The sequence below is a fragment of the Piliocolobus tephrosceles genome, chromosome 15 (assembly GCF_002776525.5).
Source record: "Piliocolobus tephrosceles isolate RC106 chromosome 15, ASM277652v3, whole genome shotgun sequence".
NCBI lineage: Eukaryota > Metazoa > Chordata > Mammalia > Primates > Cercopithecidae > Piliocolobus > Piliocolobus tephrosceles.
Window position 1 is genome coordinate 85,540,938 of NC_045448.1, and position 16,625 is coordinate 85,557,562.

The following is a 16,625-nucleotide window of genomic DNA, read 5'->3' on the forward strand; positions in this document are numbered from 1 at the left end:
TGTATGCTTGAGAAATATTTCGGTATAAATTTACCGTAAGCCCAAGAAAACTGAGCTCAAACTGGTTTAAGCAATCAGAAGAGTTATTGGCATATGCATCTAAAAAGTCCAGAGATTGGGTCAATATCAAGGAGGTATGATCTAGTAGCTCAGTGGTGTTACCAAGGAACCAATTCTTCTTTTTCCTGAACCTCCTATGTGCAGGCTTCATCCGAAGACGTTTGTGAAATGATTGTCAAAAGCTTCACAAGCCAATTATTTGTTTGTATGGAGAGAGAAAGAGAAAGATTGGGGTTCTGAGTATGTATCTCTCTCAGCCATAAATAAAAGTGTGGGCCTTTATCTGATTGAATCAACTAAAGTCAGAGGTTCACGCATGATATGGTTTAGCTTTGTGTTCCCACCCAAATCCCATCTTGAATTGTAATCCCCAGGTGTTAAGGGAGGAACCTGACAGAAAGTGATTGGATTATGGGGGTGGTTTCCCCCATGCTGTTCTCCTGACAGTAAGTGAATTCTCACAAGATCTGATGGTTTTATAAATCGTGGTTTTTCCTGCACTCTCACATACTTCTCCTTCCTGCTGCCTTGTGAAGAAGGTGCCTTGCTTCCCCTTCACCTTCTGCCATGTGTGTAAGTTTCCTGAGGCCTCCCCAGCCATGCTGAACTGTGAGTCAATTAAACCTATTTCCTTTATAAATTACCCAGTCTCTGGCAGTTCTTTATAGTAGTGTGGAAATGGACTGATACAACCTTAATCTGATCACTTTGGCCAAAAAAGCCATGCTCCTATTTGCCAAGTGATCAGTCAGACTCCATATTTGTTTCTGAAGGAGAGATCAGTTTCCCCCAAACTGCATGGCTAGCACCCAACACGAAAAGAGTGGGACTGATGCTGAACAGGGCAGCACAATGTCCACTACATAGGACGAAGAAGCAGAAAGCATACTTGCAAGATATTAGAGCATTTACAGAAAATTTTTGGTAAGCTGTAGAAATGATCTTCAAAACCTGGCCTTCCTGTTGGCACATTTAACTAGCAGTGATTTAATGAGAAAAAAGTCTCTTCGTAAGCACTGCTGCTTCCAATACCTGCTGATTTAACAGATGTCCAATTAGAATTTGTCTAAAATACATATTAAAATGAAAATATTCAATTATTTACAATTCACATGTTATTTTCTTTCTTAGGTGCTAAATTTTATGCTTCCTCGTCAAAGCAAGAAAAAAGTGGATGCCATTATCTTTGAGGCACAAGATGCAGAGTATAAACTTGAGTTTGTTCCAACTACTACCACAGAATATGTTCATAGCCTATTATTTCTTGATGAAATTCAGGAACGGGTGAGTTGATTATCTCATGTAACTCAATATTCCAGATCTTATAGTAGGAAGGAAGACATAGTACAAGAAAAAGTGAAGGACTAAAGGGCAAAAGACAGCTGTCAAAATATCAGAAACACGTTCAAAGTAAGTGGCTGTTCTACATCACAGGAATAAAGCCAGCTGACAGTTATCAGACTCTTACAGTCAGGCATCATATTACATTTTCTACATGCATTACATTTTTAATTCTCACAAAAGCTTAAGAAGTATTGATGTTTATCCTCATTCTGCAGATAAGGAAACAGGAACCAAAACAGGATGTGTTATCCAAGATCACAGACATGTATGGATGTGGAAGAGTTAGAATTTAGCTTTGAGTCTCTTTGACTACAAAGCCAATGTTCTCAACCATAGTTTATTGGAATTCCAATTTTTAGTAAATGGTAATACCATTATAATCTAGATATTAATCATAAAGGAAATCTGACTGCTTAATAGGAAACTTACTGTTAAGAATGAAAGAAACCCAACACAAACCTGCTTAAGTGGGGAGGTGGAGATGGGGAGAAAAAAGTGGATATGGGGACTCAAGTGATGCAGATGGAATCAGGTCTCTGTTTTTCTCTCTCATACACACACTCTCTCTCTCGCTCTCTCCTTTGTCTCTTTTGCTTCTTTTTCTCTGGAAACTTAGTTTCCTCCTCTTAGCCTCTTCCCTGTAGGAAGCAATCTAGCATTTGGCTCCAATGGTTTTTTTCATAAACTTTCATTCATATTAGATTGGCATTTAAAGTATAGATAAATTATTTTATTAAATATCTGAAAATTGAAGAAATGTTTCAATTAAAAAGTAAACTGAATGAATGTTATATAAATCATTAACCAAATTAATAATAAATGCTATTTCACATGACTACAAAAGTAACAGTGTTTCTCGTTTTAAGAAATCATGCCTTCTCAAAAAGGCAGATGATCGTGGTTCTCCTCAGGTTTGCTTATAAATTGTCCCAGGAGTCTAAAGATGTGAATTACTTCTTATTGTTTGTATTCATTAAGTCACTTCAAACAAATAACCCAAACCCACTTGAGAAAGCTTAGGCCAAAATAGGGATCCCACTTAAGGATTCAGGGGTGCTTCATGGAATTCCCAGTCAAGAATGTAAGTAGGCTCAGGAACTGACCAGAACCTGAAATAGGACAGTCATTGGAAGCCCCGGTAGTCCTTTCTTCCATCTCTGCTCTCTGCGTCTCTCTGAGGGTCTGCTTCACTTCTCTCCCTCTGCAGACAGCTGCTTCTGCTGCTGCTTACCACAGCAGTAAACATGGCCACCAGCAGCTCCCAAACTATAGCTTGCAAGTCTAGCCAGTTGGCAAGAAAGAGACAATCTCTCTTTTTCAATATTGATTCTAAAGGTCTAGTAAATTGATTCAGTGCTCCTATTCTGTTCTATAAACTATGTCAGGAAGGTAGGGTGACATCATAATCAATGGCTACAGAGGGTCAGCTGCTATCAACTTGTGGTTCCAGAACAGCAAGTTGATGCAGTATGCAGAAAACATAGACTGTGTCCCATCTCCAGGAGGTTGTCTGTGTTTGCTGGATGGTGTGTTTGGAAAGCAACTTCCTTTAGGGAGATTTTCTGCACACACAGAAACTTTTTCTGGAACTTCATTCATTCAGTCAGCGAGTTTAGTGAGCACCACTTAGCAGGGTGCAAAAATTACAATGAATAAACCTGCTTTAAAGAAGTTGAGTCTTGAATGCAAGCAGATAATTTTGATACAGTGGGCATAGGTATAAGATACTGTTGTAGCACTGAGAAGTTTGTAGTAATTCTTGCCTATGGGCTACAGAAGGTTGTGTGGAGGATGGGATATTTAAGCTATCATAAAATACAGGAAACATTCAGGTGGGTATTCCAGGGGGAGGGAAAGCTATGTGCAAAGACAGGAGGAAACATGACAAAAACAGGATTTAGCAATTGATATGCTATGGAGAAAGAATGTTTGGTTGAAAGTTGATGAACTCTATGTAGCTAAAGCAGTATTTTCAAAGATAGGAGAGAAGAAATTAATTATAAAGATGTTAAGTAGAACTGAAAGGACTTAATGGGCAACTAAATGAGGGGACAGTGAGAGGAGAATGAGGTGACTTGTAGGTATCATTCTGCAGGGAATGGGTATTTAGCAATTTCATACCAGTATAGGGAGGGTAGACTACATAATTCATTGTCTGATCAGGACATTTTTCTGAGAGTGAAAGAGACACTATTAATCATTGTACTAGGACAATAAGTGTAAACCCAGGACATTCCCAGAGAAACCTGGATATATACTCACCCAAAATAGAGGAAATAGAGAAAGATGAACAGATCTTGATGTAGAGAGACTTAGTTCTATACATAACTTGTTCGAGGTGTTAGAAATTTTGGTTGAAAGTCACAAAAACTCACATAAATAGCTTAGAAAAATGGGAAGATTTATTCTAAGTTTTCAGGAATATCTTTCAGAATCCTGTGGATAGAGCCAGGCCTTTACAAAAAGGCCTCTCTCCTTCTCTCATCTCTGCTCCTCCAGAACATGGTTCCCAAACGGGGACTCCAAATCAGCAGCAGCAGCATCGCCTGAGAATGGGTTAGAAATGTTCATTCTTGGGACCCACCCTCCATGACTACAGTGTTTTTATGACTTGCTAGACCTTTTGAATCAGACACTCTTGGGAGGGGCTCAGCAATCTGTTTTAACAAGCTTTCCAAGGTCATTGCAATGGAAGCTAAAGATTGAGAACTATTTCTCTAAAAACCTGTCTGCAGTTATCTTCTCATGTTAATGACCTGTTCTGTTTCCACATGAAAGTAAATGGCCTCAGTTCTAACTCTTCCTGTGTTCAAGAAAAAGGTCAGACTGAGCTAAGTTCTTTAGATCACAGTTTGATAGTCCTTTGTTCAGCTTGTGGCCAGGAAGTTGGGCCAAGTAGTATGAACATGGCTGCTCCCTCTATAACCATGTGGCAGAGCTGGGGGTAAGGAATTTTCCCAAAACTGGGGGATCCCTTGCCAGAAAATTAGGAAAGACAAGCAATACTGTCCACTGAAAGTAAGAAACCAAAGTGAAGATGTTTAGTAGTCATTGGGCTGCGGTAAAATAACTTATTAAAGGATAGTGGAAATCTCACCATAGATCTGGGTTCTAAACCTATGCAGCCAAGTCCACAGCCTGTCGATCCCTCTGGCTGCTCTGGGATGATCACTGCCCATCACACATGCTAGAAGCTCAGATACTACAGCTGAACAACCGCACAGCACATGTTTTCTTAGAAAACTTTAAATATTGGCACTGTTTACTACACCAAAAGAACAAAACAGAAAGAAAGAGGAAACATTTATAAGAGCTCAGCTCTGAATAATTTACCTCCTAACCTGATTACCTGTATTATAGCAATGACTGTCATCCAGCAGGCTTTAGCCAATTTGACTGTTACATTATAATACACTCCTTCTGTGCTAACTATTCACAGTTTGATGTTTGATATGGTTTGGCTGTGTCTCCACCCAACTCTCACCTTGAACTGAACTCCTACATGTCAAAGATGGGGCCGGGTGGAGATAATTGAATCATGGGGGTGGTTTCGCCCATACTGTTCTCATGTTAGTGAATAAGTCTCATGAGATCTGATGGTTTTTATAAATGAGAGTTCCCCTGCACAAGTTATCTTGCCTGCCGCCACGTAGGACATGCCTTTGCTTCTCCCTTGTCTTTAGCCATGATTGTGAGTCCTCTCCAGCCATGTGGAACTGTGAATCCATTAAACCTTTCTTTTATAAATTACCCAGTCTCGGATATGTCTTTATTAGCAGCGGCAGAACAGACTAATACAATGTTCATATTGTACAGTGGCTGTCTCCTATTAGAACAAACTTCAAGACTAAACTAGGACTCTGCTACATTTTATGAGCAAACTATATTTCCATTTAGATTGAAAGCCTTGAAGATGAAGGAAATATAGTGACTCAAATGTACAAGCTTATTGAACAATATCAGGTGCCCACACCTCCTGAAGACTTTGCCGTTTTTGCAACTATGAAGCCATCCATTGTTGCTGTTCGGAATGCCATTGATAAATCAGTGGGTGATAGAGAATCAACCATTAAGCAATTTTGTGTGCATTTGGGTAGTGATCTTGAAGAATTAAACAACGAAGTGAATGAAGTAAAGCTGCAAGCGCAGGTAAGTTAAATCATTATTTTGTAAAAATAATCTATGCAAAGTTTTACTATTACATTTGTTTATTAAAGTATAGTCAACAAAAATTGTATATATTTACAATATATAATGTGATATTTTGAGATACGTATACATTGTGAAAGTGTTAAGCTAATTAATGTGTCTATCACCTCATATATATCATTTTTTGTGGTGAGAATAATTAAGACTACTCTTCAAACCATTTAGAGAACACATTTAACTGATGTAGCTTTAGTTTTTTGTAGTTGCATTCTAACCAATCAACAATGTGTTTGAGCTGCTACTTAAAAATTAATGTTTCAAAATCTCGCTTTAAGTAGTGAATGCATTTCAGACTATCACAAAGCATATATGTAATATTAAAATTGAATCTAGCCAATTAAATTCTAGTCCTAACTTGTATTTTTATTTTGAAGAGTTTTAATGACTTGCTAGCACATTTTGCAGCTATTGTCACAATTTTAAAGTTTGCGTAATACCTAGGTGATGAAATCATTCATATAACAAACCCCCATGACACAATTTTAACTGTATAACAAACCTGCACATATATCCCTGAACTTAAAATAAAAGCTAAATAAAAAATAAAAATTAACTTTGCTAGTATATTAGAAATTTCCCATTTAGAAAGAGACAGAGTATACATTGATAATTGGTAGTGAAGAATATTTAGTTACCTTGTACCACTTTTACAATAGAAAAGATATGGAGTATACTGACTCAAAAGAATATAGTACAGACATTAAAGATTACGGTATACCTTTACATGTATTAACATGGAAATGTAAAAACAGCTCACATTGTGTGCTTCCTATTTGTCAACCAGTGTTCGAAGGACTTGGCATTGTTTTTACTTTTGTATTGAAGCACTTTTGTATTTTCTTACAGACAGAAGTGTACATAACTAATTACTGTACAACTCAATGGATTATGTGAAAATAAACACATCTATGTATCCACTACTCATGTCAGTAAAGTATTATGATACCCTTAGTGTCCCCTCCTAATTACTAATCCTTTTGTTATGGGATCTTTGGGGTGTCATTTTTCTGGCTGGAAACCTCTGTGGCCGGTAGCACCTTTGCCTAAGTTCTTGTCCTGTATCTAGGAAGAATGAGGTATGCAGACAAGTGGAGGGTGAACAAGATGAAGAGGAGCTTTATTCAGTAGAACAGCTCAGAGGAGATCCGCAGTGGGTAGCTCCTCTCTAGGCAGGTCATCCCATTGAGTGTTCAGCTCTCAGCAGAGAGGAGACCCTGGAATGGGTGGCTCCTCTCTGCAGGCAGGTTGTCCCATCATCTCTGCAGCTCTGAGCAGAGAGAAGGCCTGGACAGGATAGCTCCTCTCTGCAGCTGGTTGTCCCGATGTATGCCCAGCTCGTGGCAGACAGGAGGCCCTGAAGTGGGTTGCTACTCTCTGCAGCTGGTAGCCCCGACGTCTCAGCAGGTCTCAGAAGTTCTCAGCAGAGAGGGTAGCTCCCCTCTGCTGCTGGTTGTCCCATTGTCTGCTCAGCTCTGGCTGAGCCCAGGGCTTTTATGAACCTCAGAGAGGAGGAAGTGTACACTGATGGGCCCATGGGGGATAATAGGCAAGCTGGAAAAAGCATCACAAGTTCCTACTCTGGTCTGTGGGACTAGCAGCCCAGCCCCCAGCCTTCAGACCAACGTGAGGCCTCACCAGGGACCTACCCCCTTCCATCCAGGAATCTGTCTGCCTCCTGCTGCTGTTCATGGCAGCAGCGGGGCTGGGCCCTGACTGCTCCGAGATCAGAGAAGATCGAGGAAGTGCCTGCTCCCACTGCCTGGCCCCTCTGCCTTCCAAGATCAGAGCAGGGAGAGACCAGGCAGTGGAAGCAGGCACTGCCAAGCCTGCGAGGGCAGAAGGGCCTTCCCATGCCCCCAGGAGCACAGGACTGCCTGAGTCTACAGCAACAGTTTGAGTGGGTACAGCTGCACCCGAGGAACTCCCACCCCAACTTGGAAGGGGCAAGGCTCCCACTTGTCCCTAATTCCCACTGGCTCCATGGAGTGTGCAGCCCCAGCCATGCCTCTCTCCTGCAGCAGGCGTGTTGGCAGTGGCAGGCCATCTGAAGCAGGAATGCTATAAATTTCCTATTTTTGAACTTCTATTAATTAGAACCACACAGTGTGCCCTTTATTTTATTTTGGTATGTTCCTAAGATTTATCCATATTGCTATTTGTGGATGTAGTTTATTCATCTTTGTTGCTATGTAGTATTTTCTTGTATTTTACAATGATTCATTTCATGGGTGGTGGAAATTGGGATTATTTACCATTTTGGGCAATGATGAGTAATAGTCCTAGAAATATTCTTATGTATGTTTTCATGTTTTAACTCATTTAAATCTCAAAACACTTTAGGGTTTTATTATTCACATTTTACAGTAAAGGAAATTAGGGTACAGGGTTAAGTAATTTGCTGAGGGTCACACAGTTACTAAATGGAGGAATTTGGATTCAAGCTTAAGCAGTCTACTGTCAATGGTTAATAGTCTGCTATTAATTGCTGTACCATATACTGTATTCTATACACAGCATACTGTTAAAAAGTATGAATATTTATGTATGCATAGATCATTAGAGAAAGCAAAAGTGCCAGCACATGCTTGATGTATAATCATGCATTTTTTATTTCTTAAAAAACTTTTATTTTGGGTTCAGGGATACATGTGTAGGTTTGTTATATAGGTCAACTCATGTCTCAGAGATTTGCTGCATAGGTTATTTTGTCACCCAGGTACCAGGCGTAGTACCCAATAGATATTTTTTTCTGATCCTCTCCCTCCTCCCAACCTCCAGCCTCAGGTAGGCCCCAGTGTCTGTTGTTCCTCTCTTTGCGTCCGTGTGTTCTCATCATTTAGCTTTCACTTATAAGTGAGAACATGCAATACTTGGTTTTCTATTCCTGCGTTAGTTTGCTATGAATAATGGCCTCCAGTTCCATCTGTATTCCTGCAAAGGACATAGTCTTGTTCTTTTTTATGGCTTCATAGTGTTCCATGGTGTATATGTACCAGATTTTTTTTATCCAATCTGATATTGATTGGCATTTAGATTGATTGCATGTCTTTGCTATTGTGGATAGTGCTGCAATGAATATCTGCATGCAAATCATGCATTTTAAATAGCATGATGCACATACACAAAATGAAAGCATGGGCTCATTCTAACTAGTGCTTTTTCTGTAGAAGGTTTGAAGTTAATTCTCTTGGGCAAAGGACTGTAACTTCATCATTTCCATAAATGATACTCTCTTGCTATCAAGACCCTCATTCCTGCTGTTGTGGGGAATTTGGGAGAAAACCTAAATGTGACCATTAGTAATAATTTCTTTCAGTTTGAAATGTCTGTTCCATTCTACCTGGGTCTCTTTTGAATAGATTTTAATTCAACTGAAAATCTAAACTTCCTATTGGGCCACCTATGCCACCATCCCGTCCTACCTATTGCCCCATAAAGGGAAGCTTGCATTCCCTCATGGCGAATAGATGGGAGGGGCAGGTCATCTGTTCTTCATGCTACCATCTGGGCCATAGCAGCTTCCAGTGCAGTTTGGCTGGGCTGCACCTGGTTGTCCCGGTTGCTGTTAACTAAGGATCTTTCCTGGTTCTTTAGGCACCATGCTAGCCCCTATGCTGCAATCCATCATTGCTTCCATAACCTACAGTCCCAAGTAATCTGTAGCTTTCTCATCCTGGCCTCAGACATCTTCTGGTCCACCAGTTCTCACAACAGTTCCCACTACCAGAATCGAGACACATGAGAACTTCAGGATTCCCTGTATATCATACCAAGTCACAAGACACCAGAATGTCAATAGAAGCCCCTTCTTCCTGGACACATCCCTTGGCTTTTACTAATCTAGAGCATGTTGCCAGTTTGAATGCATGGCCATGCTGACTAAGACATGGACTAACTAGCCTCCCTGAGCTATAGCTATAATGGTTCTCAAATTCCTTCATTTTTCTCGGATTATCCTAAACCTAGTTACATGCTTCTGCTTTGCTCCTGAACTATTCCATTCCCATTCACTGGGGTTTCAATCCTAACAGGACAGGCATAAAACATATGTCTTGCCATTTATGTTTTTCATTTTCTCTCTTCTATCATCTTAGAATACAAAGGCCTTTCCATTCCTTTATTGTATAGTGGAAATTTACCTTATATCATATCCCCTTCCTTCTCTTTCCTGTTGCATTCACCTCTCCTTATCTGAGGTCATGTTGGTTGAAGAAGTGTAGGAAATGAAAGCAGATGGGGAAGAATATATTAGGTAATGTTTTAAAACAATTTTATCTCCATGATACTTTATACAAATGTGTACCTTTTATAATGTCTATGCATTGGTTTAAAATTCAGGAAAGCAACAATTTTAAACATCATTTCTAAAAATCAAACAGAAAAGAGAATTAAAGGAATCTTTTTAAAAATGTTTATTAATTCATTTAATTTAATTAGTCTTTATCAAAAAGCAGGAATGGCTAACCAAAAACTGTCTTAAATTTACAGGATCCGCAGATTCTAGATATCTCTGCCGACCAAGACAAAATAAGGCTCATATTGAATAATCTGCAATCTGTTCTGGCTGATCTTCAGAAACGTGCATTTCAGTATAAGTCCTATCAGAAGAAATTTAAGGTGATGACAGTTTTACACTATCTGTCTTAGAAATGTGTGTATAGAAATGGCATATATGCACAAGGACTTCAATAATGTAACTGTAAACATTCAATATTTGGACAACTATGTGCTAGTCAGCATGTTACAAATAGTCTCAAATACAAAATATGATATGTTCCCTGCCTTTGAAGTGTTTAAAGACTAATACACATGAGATACCAAGTATCTTTCTTATTAAAATAATTGCGAATTATGCAAAACTTTCAGACAAGGAACTGTACTTTCTATGTTAAAATGTAAGTGGATTTTTAAATGTGGTCAATTAAAACCACACTATCCTTTCTTAAGTAACATTCAGGCTTCCTTTACATTCATATGTATGTTATGATTCCATTAATATTGCCTGATTTACACTGGTTTTATGTGCCAATTTGATAAAAATGACATCCCCAGCTAAGCCAGGGATAAATGGTTGTAAAAGGGTAGATTTGAGGACCAGGAGCAGTGGCTTATGCCTGTAATCCCAGCACTTTGGGAGGCTGAGGTGGTTGGATTACTTAAGCTCAGGAGTTCGAGACCAGCCTGACCAACATAGTGAAACCACATCTCTACTAAAAATACAAAAATTACCCAAGCATGGTGTCACACACCTGTAGTCCCAGGTACTTGGGAGGCTAAACGGGGGGGATCACTTGAGCCCAGGAGGCGAAGGTTGCAGTGAGCCAAGATCGTGACACTACATTCCAGCCTGGGTGACAGAGTGAGACCCTGTCTCAAAAAATAAAAAAATAGAAATAAAAAAAGGTATATTTGAAAGGCTAAAAGAAGTCTCTCAAAAAACATGAAGAGGAAGGGTCAAGAGATGCAGGTGCTTTCAATAGCTTTTAGAGAGACCAACAACAAGAAAACAGAATAGAAAAGAAAATATTCCTATTGGACAAAACCAGGGAGCCCCTAGCGATAAGGAAGATGCCATTGGTCTCCCCAAAAATATTGGAGGAACATGCTTGGACCTCAGAGGGGAATGCACCTGTCTTTGCAGAGCCCCAGATGGATGATCAGAAAGTGATCTGACATGCTGTCCACTCCAGGGTCCAGGGATTGGTAGAGAAATCTGAAAATTATGAACTTGATACCAGCCAATAAGGCTGGTGATACTTGAGGCAGATTTGTGTGAAGGAACTAGAGTTCAAAGTTGTTCCCAGTTGAGTTAACTGACCTACAAGACAGGAAGGTATGTAGTAAGGAGCAAGGTATGGAGGAAATACTACTTGATAAAAAGCTACAACTTGGCTGGGCACGGTGGCTCACACCTGTAATCCCAGCACTTTGGGAGGCCAAGCCTGGCAAATCACAAGGTCAGGAGTTCGAGACCAGCCTGGCCAACATGATGAAACCCCATCTCTACTAAAAATGCGAAAAATTAGCTAGGCGTGGTGGCAGATGCCTGTAATCCCAGCTACTTGGGAGGCTGAGGCAGGAGAATCACTTGAACCCAGGAGGCGGAGGTTGCAGTGAGCCGAGATCGCACCACTGCACTCCAACCTGGGTGACAGTGTGAGCAAGGCTCCATTTCAAAGAAAAAAAAAGCTACAACTCACATGTGAGCACTCCTTGAGTACGAAAGAATATCATTGGTCCTGTCAGCAAGACAGCAGAGTATGAAGCCCCAGCCCCTCCTTTTTCCCTTGGACACACTGACTCAACAACCCCTGAACCAACTTACTTTGTCAGAAATACGAAGGCAAGTTGAGAGTCTCTTGCACCCTGGGCAAGTATAAAATCAGCTGATTGAAGCAGTAGAATAATTTGTAACACCCTTTCACTGTGATTCCTGCCCCCAGCACAGTGCTACACAGTTAGGAGGAAGTTCTCAGCCTCTCCCTGGTGAGGGAGGGAAAGATAGACTGGATGGAATATACGGCATTCTGACACTTTAGGAGTCTGCCTGAGAGACTGGTTTCTCTCTTGCCTGAATTTGATTATGGACAGGAAAGGCCCCAGGTTGGAACCACTGAGAACAAAAGCAACAGTTTCGACCAGTTTGCACTCACTAGCCATTAACACCCCTCCCCCGACCCCTGACTCAGTGCAGAGTAAGCAAGCAAGAATTCCCAAATCTCAGCTTCTATCTGGACAGGGAAAGATTTGAAGTGGCTGCCCAATGTGATACATTATCAGGGGACTGCTCAAGGGACAAACTTCTATATCACCTGTCTTGGAGTAGTGACAGGATCCAGCATATTCTAGGTATCTTATGTGTAGAAAACCCTAAAACTCCAGGGGGAAAAAAATTAAAACTAATAAATAAACTCAGTAAAGTTGCAGAATACAAAATCAACTTACATGAATTAGTTGCATTTTATACTAACAACAAACAATCCAAAAGATAAAGAAAACAATTTGCAGTAGCATAAAAAGTAGCATGCCATTTACAACAGAATCAAAAATAATAATAATAAAGTAGAAACAAACTTAACCTAGGAGGTGAAAGACTCACACACTGAAAACTAAAAAACTGATGAAAGAAATGAAATAATACACAAATAAATCAAAAGATATCCCATGTTCATTGATTAGACCACTTAATATTGTTAAAATACCTGTACTACCCAAAGTGACCTATACATTCAATGCAATCTTTATCAAATTCCCAGTGACATTTTTAAAGAAATATTGAAAACAAATTCTAAAATTTATAGGGAACCACAGAGGACCTTGAGTACCCAATGCAATCTTGAGAAACAAGAAAAAAGCTAGAGGCTTCACACTTCCTAATCTAAAAACATATTACAAAGCTATAGTAATTAAAATAGTGTGGTACTAGCATACATTCAGACATATAGACCAATGAAACAGAATGGAAAGCCCCAAAATAAATCAACAAATATGGTCAACTCGTCTTTGGCAAAGGTGCCAAAAATTCACAACAGGGAAAGGATAGTCTCTTCAACAAATGGTGTTAAGGAACTGGATATTCACGTGCAAAAGAATGAAGCTGAACCCTTACACAAAAATCAATTCAAAACAAATGGGTTAAAGACTTAAAAGACCTAAAACTATAAAATTCCTAGAGGAAAATGTAGGATAAATCTTCATGACTTTGGCCTTGGCTATGATTTCTTGGATGTGACACCAAAAACCAATGCAACAAAAACAGAAATAGACAAGTGGAACTGCATCAAACTAAACAGCTTCTGCAAAGCAAAGGGAACAATCAACAGAGTAAAAAGGCAACATACAGAATGAGGGAAAAAATGTGTAAATTATATACTTGATAAGAGGTTATTATCTAAACTCCTTATATATAAGGAACTCCTACAACACAATAGCCAAAATAAATAAATAAATAAATAAACCGTTTTTAAAATGGACAAAGGACTTGAATGAACATTTCTCTAAAGAAGACATACAAATGATCAACATCAGTAATCATCAGGGAATTACTGATGATTTTGGCCATTACTGATGATCTTTGGCCATTACAAAAATAAAATGAATGATAAATATTGGCAAGGATGTGTGGAAATTGGAATCCTTTACACTGTAGATGAGAATGTAGAATGGTGCGAACACTATGGAAAACAGCATGGTGGTTCCTCAAAAATTAAAAAAATTTAAAATGACCCAATGATCCCATTTATGAGCATATATCCCAAATAATTGAATCGGGCTCTTAAAGATATATTTGTACTCCCATGTTCATTGCAGCATTGTTCTCAATAGCCAAGATATGGAAACAACTTAAAATGTCCATCAGCAGATGAATGGATAAAGAAAATGGTATCTACATAACATAGAATTTTACTCAGCCTCACAAAAGAAGAAAATCCTGCTATGCCACAGCATGGATGAACCTAGAGGACATTATGCTTAGTGAAATAAGCCAGCTACAAAAGGACAAATACTGCATGATCTCATTTATATGAGATATCTAAAGTAGTCAAACTCATATATGCAGAAAGTGGAACGGTGGTTTCCAGAGGCTAGGAGGAGGGGGAAATAAGGAGTTGTTCTAGATGTATAAAGTTTCAGTTATGCAATGTGAAAAACTATTAGAAAAAGTACATTAAATAACATTGTTAACATTGTTATAGTTAGCATTACTGTACTTTACACTTAAAAATTTATTAAAAGAATAGATCTCATTAATGTGGTTTTTACAACAATAAAATGAAAAGTTAAAAAATTAATTTTTAAAAATCACAGAACCTGAAATGAAAGTGTGTCTTCCTCCTTCCATCTTCCCTGTCTGTGACTTCATGACTGATTCCTTCCTGATTGCCTCTGATCTAGCCTTCCTTCTGTGGCTTTCAATTATTTGGAGAATAGGCGTGAAAGCCCAACTAATCTAGGTTGCAGGAAATCATTTGCAACTCTTAATGGAAGACAAGACTAAATTCCTAATGTCAAAGTCCAAGAATTTCTGTGTAACCAACTAACTCCCTGAAAGTTTCCCCAGCGTTGAGCCAAGGCAATCTTAAAACACTTCTCATGAAAATACCTTCTTCAGATTTTCTTACACCCTTCCTCTCCATGGGGTTCATATAAAGTCCGTGTTTCGAAAAGAGTCAGAAACCATGCTGTCCTCTCCGTCTTAAACTTCACCATCTTCCCCACCAGCTACCGCACAGTCATCATCTTCTTCTGCCATTTAAGTACAGAAGCCCAATATAAATCAGTGCCTCTAAAGACTCATCTGCTTTCCCTAGAAGGCCTAACATATATGTGCATGTATAATCCAACTCAAAGAAGAATGCCTGTGTTACTCTTCTAATATTTATGTCTTTGGAGAATATTTAAGTTCTAAGGAAATACCAGGAGTTATATTTTGTTACTGTAATGGAAATTCTAATATATGTGGGGTTTTGTGAAGTTTTCTTTTTTTCTTCATTTGTTTCTAGTGCTCCTTTTCTTAATCGGTTTAGGATGCACATTCTGCCAAGCAATCACTGTACCAAAAATTACTAATAGGAGAATAGCATATGCTCATTATATCTGAAAACTAAATTGCGCATTTTGTGTACTACATATTTAAAGGTAGAAGTGTCCAAGTTTGAAGCTTTGGAAGAAGTCAGTGCTGAACTGAAGCTCAAACAATTGCTCTGGGATTCTTTCTCTGAATGGGATAAACTCCAACAAGAGTGGTTAAAGGTAGGGAAAAAAAGCCTTCAGTTCTTAAATTATTTTTGTATGAATTAATCTTAAAATTCTAATAATTTGAATTATAACTTTTAACAATCTGGTGGTTTTCTTAATGTCAGTAAAATATGCAATAGTATCATTTTCTGAGAATTTTTATAAGCTTTCCAGAGAAAAGCACAAAGGTCCTTATGTCACTGTATGCTACAGAGAAGAAAGTATTCTTGTAAGCCAGGCTTCTCAGGTCCTGCATATTAGAAGGCTACATAATGGAAGCATCAATGGACAATGCTGTGTGATATTTAATCACTTTGTGGTTTCTAAACACAATGTTGTCATCATACACTTCAGTGTTCTTGAGGATTGTAGGATTTTATTTGTGATCTACACACTTTAGGTTTCTACTTTTGTTGGCCTTTGAAAAAGGAAGCCATTTTGTTCACTGTAATAGGATAGACTGATAAAATCTAGGATCTTCCTTTAAGAGCTCAATAGTAAACTTTTTAAATTAAGGAGCCAAATATCAACAGCCATCAGAGAGTTTTGTTTCTAGGATCTGCCCTATATTCAATCGTTAACAAGGGTCAACTCTCTACGAGGCAAAATAGATGGCCACCTATACTTTCAAGTGTGGTATGGACATGTTAGAAATACTGTCAACCTCACAAATATTGTTTTACACTTCTTATTCATCCTACCCGTGCTGGTGCCTACAATTAGAAGACACATGCCTTGGTTAAAAAACAGTAGCATAGGAAATATGTTCCAGGTAATGTAATGTTCTAGGTGCTGGGAGTACAAGTGGAGAATAAGAAGAACAAAGTTCAAACATAGAACTTACCTTTGGTGGAGAAAATAGAAAATAAAAAACAAATATATGCTATAACACCAGTTATAACTCCTTTAACTCATTTATCACTTATCTCAGAAGTAAAAAAATATTCTTGAGAAGACGCAGCTTAAAAAGAATTTTCTAATTACCACCGTGGATTAGAGCAGTGGCTTCCAACATAGGATGCATTCACCCTAGGAAATGCACAAGAAAACCCATTAGGGAGCAGAAGGAAAATGATGGATTTAGAATAAAAGAAAAATGAAGGTTTACAAATTTTCTACTGCCATCAGTATATATGTGTGGCTATCTGACATGTCAATATATGTGTATACTTATATGTTTACATAACTGAGAAAAACAATTATAGATCTATATATAAGTATGTAGATCTATAATTTTATGAATAATTTATGAATTTAAAGTATTTATGTTAAAC

The 16,625-nt window shown here is 38.6% G+C and overlaps 1 protein-coding gene across 1 annotated transcript in view; it reads left to right on the forward strand.

The window, feature by feature from the left end:
• Window positions 1–16,625, forward strand: part of LOC113225192 (dynein heavy chain 6, axonemal-like) — a 125,553-nt gene that overhangs the window by 80,911 nt on the left and 28,017 nt on the right. The window contains exons 14-17 of the mRNA XM_026456430.2: window positions 1,192–1,344; window positions 5,302–5,553; window positions 10,102–10,230; window positions 15,253–15,366. Coding sequence (XP_026312215.1) covers window positions 1,192–1,344; window positions 5,302–5,553; window positions 10,102–10,230; window positions 15,253–15,366 — 648 coding nt within the window. The remainder of the gene's footprint in view (window positions 1–1,191; window positions 1,345–5,301; window positions 5,554–10,101; window positions 10,231–15,252; window positions 15,367–16,625) is intronic.